The sequence below is a fragment of the Aquarana catesbeiana genome, linkage group LG03, assembly GCF_042186555.1.
Source record: "Aquarana catesbeiana isolate 2022-GZ linkage group LG03, ASM4218655v1, whole genome shotgun sequence".
NCBI classification, from domain to species: domain Eukaryota; kingdom Metazoa; phylum Chordata; class Amphibia; order Anura; family Ranidae; genus Aquarana; species Aquarana catesbeiana.
Window position 1 is genome coordinate 492538899 of NC_133326.1, and position 12956 is coordinate 492551854.

Genomic DNA, 12956 nt, shown 5'->3' on the forward strand with positions numbered 1-12956 from the left:
TCAGCTGCATGTGCCTCTCTCCCTTCACTTCCCTCACCTCATTGTCACTCTGCTGCAGCAGCTGCCTCTCACCCTTGGCTTCTCTGCTGTATGAGCAGAGCAGGCTAGTTTCTGACCGCCCCTCCTGGCAGTGAACTTGAGCCAGAGAGCAGGAGAGTCAGAGCCAATAAGAACATCAGAGAAAGGGCTTGTTGTGCAACAGTGGATCATGGGATATATAGTCCTTAAAGTGAAGTGAATGGAGGCTTATGGCTGCAGAACTACAGGCACACTATTCCCTGTATACAGAGGAGGAGAACTACAGTGTTTTTTCAGGGCAAATTACCAGAGCTTAAGAAAGAACAATGTGGGCAGCAAACAGATTAAACTACATACATTCATTACATACGTACACAATTCCTGCTTCCTCCTATGAATTTGCTTATATGCAGTTATATATACAGTGGTTGTGCTTTACTGCTACAATAAAATCCTCAAATTGACTAACTGGAAGATGTCTAAGAGTGCCATCAGCACCGAACTGATGGAAACCAGAAGTCTGGCCAGAAGTAGTCTTCATGGAAGAATTGTGGCCAAAAAGCCATACCTCCGACGTGGAAACAAGGCTAAGCGACTCAGCTATATGTGATAAAATAGGAACTGGGGTGCAGAAAAATGGCAGCAGGTGCTCTGGACTGACTGTTGGCACTATATAAATTCTGTATAATAATAATAATAATGAGTCATAATGTGAAATATATGGCTGTAGCAGGAGACAGTTTGTTTGCTGAAGGGCTGAAGAGTGGTACAATATTGAGTGTCTGTAGGAGACAGTGAAGCATAGTGGAGGTTCCTTGCAAGTTTGGGGCTGCATTTGTGCAAATGGAGTTGGTGATTTGGTCAGAATCAATGGTGTCCTCAGTGCTGAGAAGTACAGGCAGATAGTTATCCAGTATGACATAGCATATAACCAATGTCATTAAAAACAATCTTTAGCATAAAAAAAAGTACGAGTCCTGGAAGTGATGGCTTGGCCTGCACAGAACCCTGATCTCAACATCATTGCATCTGTCTGGGATTACATGAAGAGACAAAAGGATTTGAGGCAGTCTACATCCAACAAAGATCTGTGGTTAGTTGTTTGATGTTTGGAACAACCTACCTGCCGAGTTCATTCAAGTGTAAGTGCACCTAGAAGAATGGATGCCGTTTTGAAGGCAAAGGGTGGTCACACCAAAAATAGTTTGGTTTTCTTCTGTTCATTTACTTTCCATTCTGGTAATTGAAAAAAAAAAAACTAACACTACAGCACCCGTCAGTGGTAAACCGTTTGTAACATCTCTCTAACTGCTACATCTGCAAGAGAACTCATTTATTCTTCTGGACAACAAAGGACTTACTGGCCGGATCACCTGGTGAAAATAACAGAAAGAAAGCCTAAAGAGAAGTTTAATGCAGCTACAACATCTAAAAATTACTAAGCTGCAATATAATAAATGTTTGCTTTTGGGTTTAATATGGCAGCTTTGAGGCCCTAGAACAGGCTCTAAATGTGACACTTCCAGAACGCTGTAAAACCTATATCATAAAGAAGACCCCTAGGTACAATGTGTACTACCACTTAACTCTTCTGTCAATTCATATGCTTATTACTATAAGCAGATGCTCTTTAAAACTGCCATTTCATTAAAGCCTACAAAGAAACCTGTTCTATGAAACATGTTTTAATTTCTCTTTTGCCTCATCAATTTTCTGTTCAGAGGATTGTTTCCTTAAAACTAACCAAGTCACATCAGTATTTGTGGCTCCACTATGTAAAAGAATTAAACACAAAAATAATTGGTAATCCATTTTTTTCTTCAATTAAAATTACAAGTTTAGCTCTAGTCCAGATAGTAACAGTGCACAATTTTATTCTTATCCTTCTTAGAGATGTATTTGAGAAATCAATAAAAAATACAAATGACAACAATTTCTGTAACATATCCCAGTGTACATAACAGAGGAAATTGGAATTTATGGCATTATTTAAATAGTTTCCAAATAAAAATCTCAAAAAAAATTCGGAGAAGGTAATTCCTGAACAATCCTGAACATCCACCAAAATATACAGAAACAATTACTCAAAAGAACAATTTGACTGGAGGCAGACATTTTTAGAGGCTGGATCAGGCCCACGAATTTGCTAGCAGCAATAACATTTCTGTGTTCAGCGAACCACTTAAAAAGGCCCTCTCCGGCTGCCAGCAATAAGCCCTGTCCCATTTCTGATGATGGCTAATTTTCTTTTTTTGCTTTATTATGGCCCCAGGGGGAGAAAGCACATGGATGAGGCTTCCATTTACCTGTAATCTACATTAAGATAACTGCAAGCAATAAGATAGGGTGGAAATTTTGTTTCATTCAACCTATCTGAGACAAAAGGCTCATGTTACCCATAATGGCCATAGCCAGGAATTAGTGGCTTCACTGCTTCCTAAAGTATCAAGTGAATTGATTGGGGAAATACCAGCCTTTTCCACAAAATGCATGCCTCCACTTTATATGCATAACTGGCACATTCAAAAATAAAACAAAACACACAAGAAAAAAGAAAAGAAACATGAAAGAGGAACATTTGCCAATCAAAACATCTGATTGTTCTCATAGGAATCCGTAAAGTAAAATCTTGTTTTTTTCCATAATGGTTATACATTTTGGCATGTGAGAGCTGCTGAGATTTTTCATAGGCACTCACGGTACACGATGTAGAGTGAAACAGACATGACCACTGAACTGAAAAAATAAAGAATTCCTTGTACATAAATATATATGCTTTGCTGAAAAACAAAAAAGGAACCAATGACATGTGCAGAATGTTTTTTCATCCAAAACAGTAGATTTTACTTGGAATATTAGGGTTAACAAAGTAATTTTTGAGTCAACATAACTACTCTTGTGCCATACCAATTGAGAAAAGAACAGGCATGGTATGGTGCATTATGCTGATAAAATAAGTCAGTGTAACCAGCTGTCCTAAACAAATTTATGATATTCATCAATGTAATGCAAGTTATGATTTTTACTTTCTTTCCCAAAAATGTATATTCTAAAGCTACTTCTTTCCATTAAACTTTAAGCTGAACCTTCTCATTCTACATAAAACTGTTCTACATTAGTCATCTTGCCCTTATCCTGCTTAATAAAGTGCAACAAAACCCCAAAACAAAAATGTTAATACATTGCAATTTACCAGTCCCTACATATGGTGGTTTTATAAGTTTTCTTTTATCAGGCCAATTTTGCTTCTGGTAATCCTGTGAATAACACACGTCCTGTCTTTTGCGGTCATTACCACTCCTTTATCTTTTAAGGAAGCCATAGTTGTTACCCTAGGACAGGACTATGAACAAGTCTTCCTCTCCATCCCCATTCCGCAGAATGTAACTTGCAAGGTAGACATTGTTTGTGCTTTCAGTTCAGTTCACAGAAAGTGACAATGGCACAGCATTTCTGGCAAGATTTACAAGCACTTGTTAAAAAATGTTCTTAGCTTGAAAAATAAAAAAAGCAATGGAGCCACCACATTTAAAAACTTGTAAAATGAGATGTATTGCATTTCTGTTGTTTAGATTTCCTCAGAGTTACCTCTTATTTAAGCTAGTTCTCATGTTTAGAGTCTTTTCCTGCTATGCCCAAACTAAAAAAGATAAAATAAAACAAATACACAGCTAAAATACCTATATGGTTACCATTTTACCTGTCAAAAGATGTATTATCATGTTGTTACCACTACCACACTACACAGCTACAAAGATCACTCGGTTACCTCCTCGTTCAGCTTTCCTGCTTCCTGGACCAGCTCCTCGCTAATTAGACAGAGGTGATGTTATCGATTTAGTGATTCAGTGAATAAGCAGGAGACAGAGAAGTGACACAGGGGGATTTACTGAAACTGGAGCGAGCAAAATCCGGTGCAGCTGTGCATAGAAACCAACCAGCTTCCAGGTTTTATTGTTAACGCTAAATCGAACATTGTGGAGCGGACACAGACCTGTCGTCTGCCTGCTTCAGTGGTGATCAGCGGAGAGATCCCCCCTGCTGAGCAGGCGGATTCCGCTTGGACGGATCGGCTCCGTCTGAAAGGGGCCTAATATACTAAGCAAATATGTATGTTTAGCCATTTACCTAGAGTTCTGCTTTAAGTTTTTCAATGCACCGACTTAGAGGAGTGTTAAAGTGGATGTAAACCCAATTTTTTTTTTATGTCATAATGTAGAGTATAAGATTTCCTATCATTTGAGCCCAGTCTTGCCACAAAGAGTTAATCCAGCTCTGAGCAATCCTCTTTTATTGTTCAGTGAAATAAAACTTGACAAACAGAGAAAAACTTTGACAAATCCTCCCCCTTGCTGTAAATGACAGGTGATTTATATATCTCTGCACTAGCCTAAGACATGCATTATTTTTTAATTCCCACCCCCACTCCTTTCTTCAGAAGTTCTGCAAGGATTGGCTGTTCCAAACCTCAGCATGATTTGGCATGCTGAAGTCATGTGGTTACTTTCCTGTCTTTTCACTGGATGTTAGAGATCATAGCAGAAGTTCAGTGTTAGAAATACACAGGAGAAAATGGGTATTGACAAGGGTAGTGTAGAGGTGGGCAGGGAGTCTACTGACATCCTGACTCCACCCACCGAGCTCCAGACAACAGACCCACCCACAGAATATGCAGTTTTTCGGCTCTCATAACAGACAGAGGGGAGACATTTTGACAGGTAAAGATACATGCAGGAGGCATGTATATTCTTATAGATAACCCCTATGGCAATAGTTTAGAAAAGAAGGCATTGGGTTTACATCCACTTTAAGTAGAATGGACATAGCAGGCTTGAATGACCTTAGAACGAAGCTTGTTTATGGAAAAAGCTACCTTAGAAACACACCAAGAAATTACATTAGAGATTTGTCATAACTTGCATCAAAGTACTCAACAAATGGTCACTAAACCTGAAAATACAAGTTGGCTTGCATGAAACGCCATTACTAAACATAAATAGCATATCTTGATGCATGTTAATTTGAAAATAAATTTAGCCCAATACAAGTTGGTGTGAGTACAGCCTAATATCTAACAAAATCAACTATTACAGGCTGAGACAGGCTGAAAAAAAACTTAATGCTTGTTAATGGAATAGAACTACAATAATAAATTTATTTTAGTGATCATTTACCAGCCATCGCCAGTTTTTTTCACAAGTATTTGCGATTGTTTACCATACCTTATTTAAAAAAATATTTGCATTTCAGGTTTAGTGTCCCTTTAACACATCCATAGCAATAAATGCTAAAAACTACGCTTTTTCTGGCCTGTTGCGTATCCCAACTCAATAGTACAGATCGTTGGAAAAAAAAAAAAATAAACAAAAGAACAGAACAACAATGTAGTCTAAATTGCTCACAGCAAATATAGAACAAAAGGCAATGAACTACCCCAGTGCTGGAAGGGTCCAAAAAAAGTCAGACACCAAAAAGGTTTTAGGGAAAAACTTCTTTTAAACAAGTGTTTCCACACTCCCCTTGATTCATCGGCACGTGAGAACATTTCCACATGTATATCCAATGCAGAAAGCAATGCTTTGGTGTCCAAAGTTTTCTACGTTTGTGCTTTCCAAGGAGGAGAACTACTTTTTAAAATCCACTCTCAAAGAAAAACGCGGGCCATCAATTTTGTTTTCGGGTTGCTGAGAAACAGGTCTCGCCGGGTTTATTCTCATTACTGTTGGTGGAGGTGGAGGCAAGTGGCATAGGAGAAGACAACTGCACCTTCATAAGCAGCAGAATATTCTGGGAGTCTTGACAGAAACCAATTCAGTGCTTTTCCTGTTGCACTTGGGATAATGTGGGAAATATGTATGCTTCTGATTCAATACTGACCTTGTGTGGTCCCCCCATGATAGAGGGACAAGGGCAGAGCAGCATGTGACATCTTGGTCCATAAAAGATCAGTCTGCTTTTTTAATAAATATCTGTTTGTAGAAAGGTATAACAATAATAAAAATACATTACAAACAAAGATCAAAAAAACACAATACTAAATACAAAGTCTTCCAGCTAAGTATCACGGACAGTACTCAATTTTCTCTGTCACAATTGCACTAATACGGCTACAATCAAATCAAGTATGTCCTTTTTTTTAAAGGGGATTGTGGGTTCATTTTATTACTTTAACGTTAATATATTTTTAAACTGTTTTTATAAATTATTTAATGAAAACATCTGTAAAATAATCGACAAGGTTGCATAATAATGTCAACACAATATCAGGTAGGAAGTATTAACCTCCCTTGCGGTTTTCCCGAGTGTGGCTTGGGGTTAAATTTCAGCACCATTAGCGGTAACCCCAAGCTACACTCGGGATTGCATTGCAGGATCCTGGTGCGGTATACTTACCTTGTCCCCAGGATCCTGCGATGTCCAACCGCTGTGTCCGTGGGCTCTGTCCTCCGTCCGAAGCCTCTGTGTGTCGGGCTCTGTTCCCTGCGAGCATCGCAACACACGGGGTGGAGCCCAGCACCAAATTCAAAAAAGTGAAAAATCATAATACATGCAGTACAGTGTAATCTTACAGATTACATTACTGTATGAAATCCTTTCACATCCCTTTTGTCCCCAGTGCTTTGTCCAATGCCCTGCATGCAGTTTTATATGATATATACTGTTCTTTCTGCCTGGAAACTGGAGATGGTCTATAGCAACCAAAAAGTGTCCCTTACTTCAAAAGTGGTTTTAGACCAGCTAGAAAACAGGGATAGTAAATTAGAACACTTGCAGAATTGAGCGATAGTGAATCATGGGGAAATTTATTTTATTAGTATGATATTATTTTTTATAATTATTTATATTTACTTATTATATTATAATTTATGATTTTGTGTTTCAAACTTCATCATACCCGGGATATCTACTAGACTCTTGTTTGGACAGATTTAAGTGTGTTATTGCTAAGAATTACAGACCTACAATATAAAACGCCAAATTTCTATGCAAAATAATTGTACCGCTTTGAGACGCAAAAATTTCACATAATCATGCCGCCAGGGAGGCTACAATACACGTCACATTAAAAAAAATAAGTGACATTAGACTTGTCTTAAGATTAACCACTTGCCATATAGCAGAATGACAGCGGCAAAGTAGTTTCAATATCCTGACCGGACGCAATATGACATGATCAGGATATTAAGCCGCTGCGCGTCCCTGGGGGCGTGCATCGCGGCAAACGTTGTTGCGGTGTGTCAGTCTGACACACTGCAACTCCGATCTAGATAAAGACTCTTCCAATCAATGCCCAGGCAGCTGCCAATCAGTGCCCACTCACAATGCCTACCACTGCCAGTGCCACCAGGGATGCTTATCAGTGCCGCGTATCAGTGCCCATCAGTGCCACGTATCAATGCCCATCAGTGCCGCCTATCAGTGCCCAGCAGTGCCGCCTATCAGTGCCACCCATAAGAACCCATCTTTGCAGCTTTTCAGTGCCCATCAGTGTCGCCTATCAGTGCCCATCAGTGCCACCCATGAGTGCCCATCAGTGCCGACTATCAATGCCCATCAGTGCTGCCTACCAGTGCCCATCAGTGCCGCATATCAGTGCCCATCGTCAGTGCCTGCTCATTGGTGCCACCTGATCGGTGCCGCCTTATCAGTGCCTGTCAGTGCCGCCTTATCAGTGCCCATCAGTGAAAGAGAAAAGTTACTTATTTACAAAATTTTATAACAGAAATAAAAGCAAAACTTTTATTTTTTTCAAAATTTTCGGTCTTTTTTTATTTGTTTAGCAAAAAATAAAAACCGCAGGGGTGATCAAATACCACCAAACGAAAGCTCTATTTGTGGGAACAAAATGATAAAAATGTAGTTTGGGTACAGTGATGGATGACCGCACAATTGTAATTCAAACTGCGACAACACTGAAAGCTGAAAATTGGTCTTGGCAGGAAGGTGTATAAGTGCCCTGTATTGAAGTGGTTAAAGTGATACTAAAAACATACTGTTTAATTTACAGAATACCTTCTCTTTCTTTATATGGATGATGGCACTGATCAAATTTTTGTTATTTTTGACAATACCATGGTGTGAGTGGATTTCTGCCAATTACAGGCTGTGTCACACCCCTCCAGCCTGTGTCTATGATGTGTATGTGCTTAGAATAGAGGGAGGTGAAGCCTCCACCAATCAAGATTTAACATTCTGCCCCCATTTTTTTTATTATTTGGTGGACATGGAGGGGGGGGGGGGGGGGGCTGTTATTTATCAGAGTGCATATATTCATATGTGACTTTGTAGTCACATGGGCTGCTCAGATTTGATCAAGAAGGAAATGATAAGCATAGAAACACTGAGCATGTGCACTAGCTGCCAACAGCTGCAGTGGAGACATGGACATAAGGGAGGAATATAGAACAGCAGGATCAACCAGGTTTGTTTTTTGCAAAATACAGAAATGGACTCCCATACTGACTGAGCAGCATGCAATACAGCATTTATTGATAGTTTTTAATGATGAGGGTTTAATGACACTTTAAGCCATCTTGGCAAGAAGTGGAATCTATAGTATGTACTCTTTCATAAATCAAAATTTAGCGCGACTCATCCATATATTTTCTGAGTCTTCCGCCATCTACAGTCTTTAGAGTACTTTCACACTGAGGCGCTTTTAAGGCGTTTTCATACTGGGGTGGTGCACTTGCGGGACGGGAAAAAAAGTCCTGCAAGCAGCATCTTTGGAGCGGTGTAGGAGCGCTGTATACAGCGCTCCTACACTGCCCCTGCCCATTGAAATGAATGGGCAGCGCTTTGGAAGTGGCTCAACACAGGCGCTTCTAACCCTTTCTTCAGCTGCTAGTGGGGGTTAAAAGAGCCCCGCTAGCGGATGAAAAGTGCAGCTAAAACTACGGTAAAGCGCTGCTAAAATGTGTGGTGCAATTGCGGTTTACGTACACTTTTTAAAACTTTTTTTATATACTTCATTGCTATCACAAGGGGTTAACAAACCCCCCATTTGATCTGGGCATTTGACAGGTACTCTTTATAGAGACCTTGGTGGTCTAATAGAACCTAATGTCCCCCCTGCCCTCAAAAGCAGATAACCAAGCAGAGCTGCTCAGTTAACTGCTTCCCTGGCTGTATCAGCCATAGAATGACAGCTCAGAATCCAGTTGTGACAAAATCAATGTTGCTTCCTGCTAATTAAATAATTATTGCAGAGGAGATTAAGGAATGGATTTCCCTTAGTCTCCTGTTGCACATTTACACACACACTGTATATTTATTATTCTATGCTTTTTTTACACTGTTTTTTTCATTTCGCTTTTCAAGTTCTTTATTTATATGGAAGAATAAAGTATCCATCAAAATATAATATAACAAGAGCATCAAAGGTGTCCTATCCCACCAAACATAGATACAAGCCATGAAAGTACGATCTAAAGCAGAGTTGTTCAGAAGCAGATTAATATAACATCACTGAACCACATATGAGCTTCCCACTTCGCAAAAACAAGTAGCATCCATGTACATTCTGTTTGCATAGTACGAGTAGGCACTTCACATTTTTAGACAAGAGGGAAGCTAGATTGTAGAAACAAAGGGTCACCTAAGAGGGTGCCGAAGCAAAAAGAAAAATAACGAAACAAAAAAAAAAGAAAGGAGGGGTATGGGGGTAAAGGGTAAAGGAAGCCATGGTGATGGAGCGTGTTTGGATGCAAACGTACGAGTGATAGGAGAACCTCAATCTCCAGAGCAATTCTCCAGGAGGGACTTCCCTTCATTCGAATATACGAACATATTCCAGTATGCCCACGTTTTCGTATATCATTCTCTCTTATTTTGGGCAGTTAGTACCAAATCTTCCACCTGGCGATGGAAGGGGGGGGTTGGGGTCTTTCCAACACCGAGTGACACAGTGTTTGGCAGCGTTAGGTGACGAAGGATTGATTTTTTGTACATCCGAATCGGTATGTGTGAGCAGTGGAGCAGGAAGAAGGCAGGATCCATCGGGATATTGAAGTCCGTAAATTGTTGGGAGATCCTCTGTACCCCCGAACAGAATTGTTGGACTTTTGAGCAAGACCAAAAGATATGGAGAAAAGTTCCTGTCTCATCTCCACATCTCCAGCAACGCACCAAAGTCTCTGGAAAGCATTTACTCAAAACTAGCGGGGTGAGATACCACTGCGTCATTGAGTCAGGTGTTGCCACTTCCGGGTCGCAGCCGAGACCGGAGGTAGTCTTTCCTGTGCTGTTTATCCAGTTTTTTAAATGTAAGTTACTACATTGTGTTTTAATAAAACTGTGTTGGATTACTACACAATGGGGTTATTCCTTTATATTGCATGCCCCCACCTTACTTGCCAAGCCTGAAGCCTTCCATCAGAGACCCGCCAGTACTGGGACGATTGGAGGAGATCGATTGATTATTGGATCACATCTGCTTCCAGACTGCTGGCTTGACTTGACCCGTAGGGGTCTTTAATAGAGGTGAGAGGCTGGGGAATTGTGTGGTGCACCACGGATTGTCGGTGATTGGAGGAATTTGAAACCGATCATTCTCTGCACATGCACTTTTGTTTTTTTGCATGAACTGTTATATGAAGATTGCACTTGTTGGACTATGCCCCTTTATTTATTGGATTAGCGGTTTTCTTGCACTTTTTTGCACTTTGTGTGATTTTTTCCATTATATGCGACTTTTGTCACTTTATGCGATTTTTTTCATAATATGTCATTTTTATGTGCCTCATGCGTTTTTTTGGATTCACTGACTGTATTTCTACATTTTTAGACTTATTTATGCGTTTTTTTTATTCATGCGACTTTTTTTCACTTTATGTGATTTTTTAAATTTTTTTTTGATTTTTCACTTTTATGCACTTTATGAGGTTTATTGGATTTATTGAATGTTATTTATACACATTATTATCCTGTTAGCCACTTGATGTCACATTAAAGAATTGTCATTAGCTACATAATTTAGTCACATTATTTTTGTGATATTTGATTTACTTTTACATTCTAGTTAGCGCCACATATTTCTTTTATTTTAATATTTTATAGTTGGATTCCTGTGTGCGCATACAGATGGAAGATTTCAGGGAGAGGTGGATGATGTTTTAACGTTGTGAGGGTGTGAAAGACCTACTGAGATCTCTTTCCCATTTACTGAGACTCGGTAGTGTGAAATCATCCGGAGGGGAGATGAGCAAGACGTACATCTTGGATACAGTATGGGGGAGGGGGTCCTTATCCTCACAGTAAGATCCAAACAGAGTATTGGTATTGGGTTGGGGGGTCCAGGGTTCGGAAAAAATGCTGGAGCTGAAGCACTTGCCAGAAAGGTAATCCAAACCAACCATCTGGTTGCATCAGTGTGGAGATTGTGGGCCAGGCGTTGTCTATTAAAAAATGGGAAGTTTGAAAGCAGTCTCTCTCTCAGTCTTTCTCTTCCCCCGGAGGAAATACGGGGTTACCCAATACGGGAAAAAGCGGGGAATAGGAGGATGAAAGTTCTGGTTTCGTACACGCCATATGACCGACTCGGAGACTCGGTCCTATGATTGGATGTGACTTGAGGGAAGCAGGTAGGGAAGTATAGCACCATGGTGCCCTATTCAGAGGGATAGTGCTAAACTGCTGTTCTATATGTGTCCATAGCTTAAGATCCTTGTGCCTACACCAGTCAATTATCCTACCAAGATGGGCTGCTTGGTAATATTTAAATGGGGCCGGGATGGCCACCCCTCCATGAATTTTGGGTAGCGACAGAAGGCATCTACTGATCCTAGTTAGTTTTTTTATATTTGATAAAGTTCCATACTGATCAAATTCTTTCAGATGATTTGGCAGAGAAATGTGTGGTTTGGTCAAGGAGAAGAGTAGGCAGACATTTTATGGGAGAGTTCGCCTACTTGAATACCGGAAATATCCGGATTCAATCTAACCCTGTTCAGGAAGGGCTCCAACGAGAGGGCGAAAAGCAGGGGTGAGAGAGGGCATCCCTGGCGCGCGCCGTTGAAGATGAGGAACTGCTCTGAAAACACCCCACTGGCCTTCACTGTGGCTCGTGGTGAAGAGTATATGCTAGCTATCCAGCGGAACATCCACTCCCCAAAATCCATGTGTTTCAGGACCACAAACATGAAGGCCTAATTTACCCTATCAAAGGCCTTCTCCGCGTCTGTACTGAGGAATACGCAGGGGGAGTCCGTTTGATCGGTGAAGTGAACTAGATTGAGCACTTTAACTGTGTTGTCTCTTGCTTCGCACGAAGGGATGAAGCCCACTTGGTCCAAGTGTCCAGTTGGGATAACAAAGATTGAAGAATTTTGGTAACGAGCTTCAGGTCCACATTGAGCAAAGAAATCGGCCTGTAGCTGCCACAGACGGAGGGATCTTTCCCTTCTTTCAGGATAACTGACACGTGTGCCAATAGTGAAAGAGGTGGCCTGCCCTAGGCCATTAAATACTTTTACAATATGTGGGCCAAGCAGGGGTAGGAGGGTCTTGCAGAACTGTATAGTAAAACCGTCAGGTCTGGGTGCTTTACCATGTTTGACTGACTTCACTGCCCCGCTTAGTTCAATTACGGTGATGGGAATCTGAAGCTCTCCTCATATCTTGGATGGGAGGCGCGATAAATGTGCGGTAGAAAGGTAATCTTTTATGTATTTGATCAGAGTTCCCTGTATGACCGCTTTGTGAGCTTCCCACACTATACCCGGGTCACTCTCGGGGGTGGCATTTGTCCGAAAGTACGCTGTAAGTTCTTGGACCACATCAGTCAGGACCTCTGGGATCTGTAATAAACTCTCGTTCAGGCGCCACCGCCAATCTGGGGCAGCGGTAGTGTGGGACAGGGAGAGACGCAGCATAACCGGTGAGTGGTCAGACCAGGTTATGTGCCCAATAGAGATGTCTATTACAAGCAGAGGCGTAGC

General features: G+C 40.8%; 1 protein-coding gene across 1 annotated transcript in view; it reads right to left on the bottom strand.

Moving 5' to 3' along the window:
* Positions 1 to 1866: 1866 nt before the first annotated feature.
* The window catches only part of MGAT4B (alpha-1,3-mannosyl-glycoprotein 4-beta-N-acetylglucosaminyltransferase B), a 992488-nt gene continuing 981398 nt past the window's right edge, over positions 1867 to 12956 (bottom strand). The window contains exon 15 of the mRNA XM_073621056.1: positions 1867 to 5987. Coding sequence (XP_073477157.1) covers positions 5964 to 5987 — 24 coding nt within the window. The 3' untranslated portion in view covers positions 1867 to 5963. The remainder of the gene's footprint in view (positions 5988 to 12956) is intronic.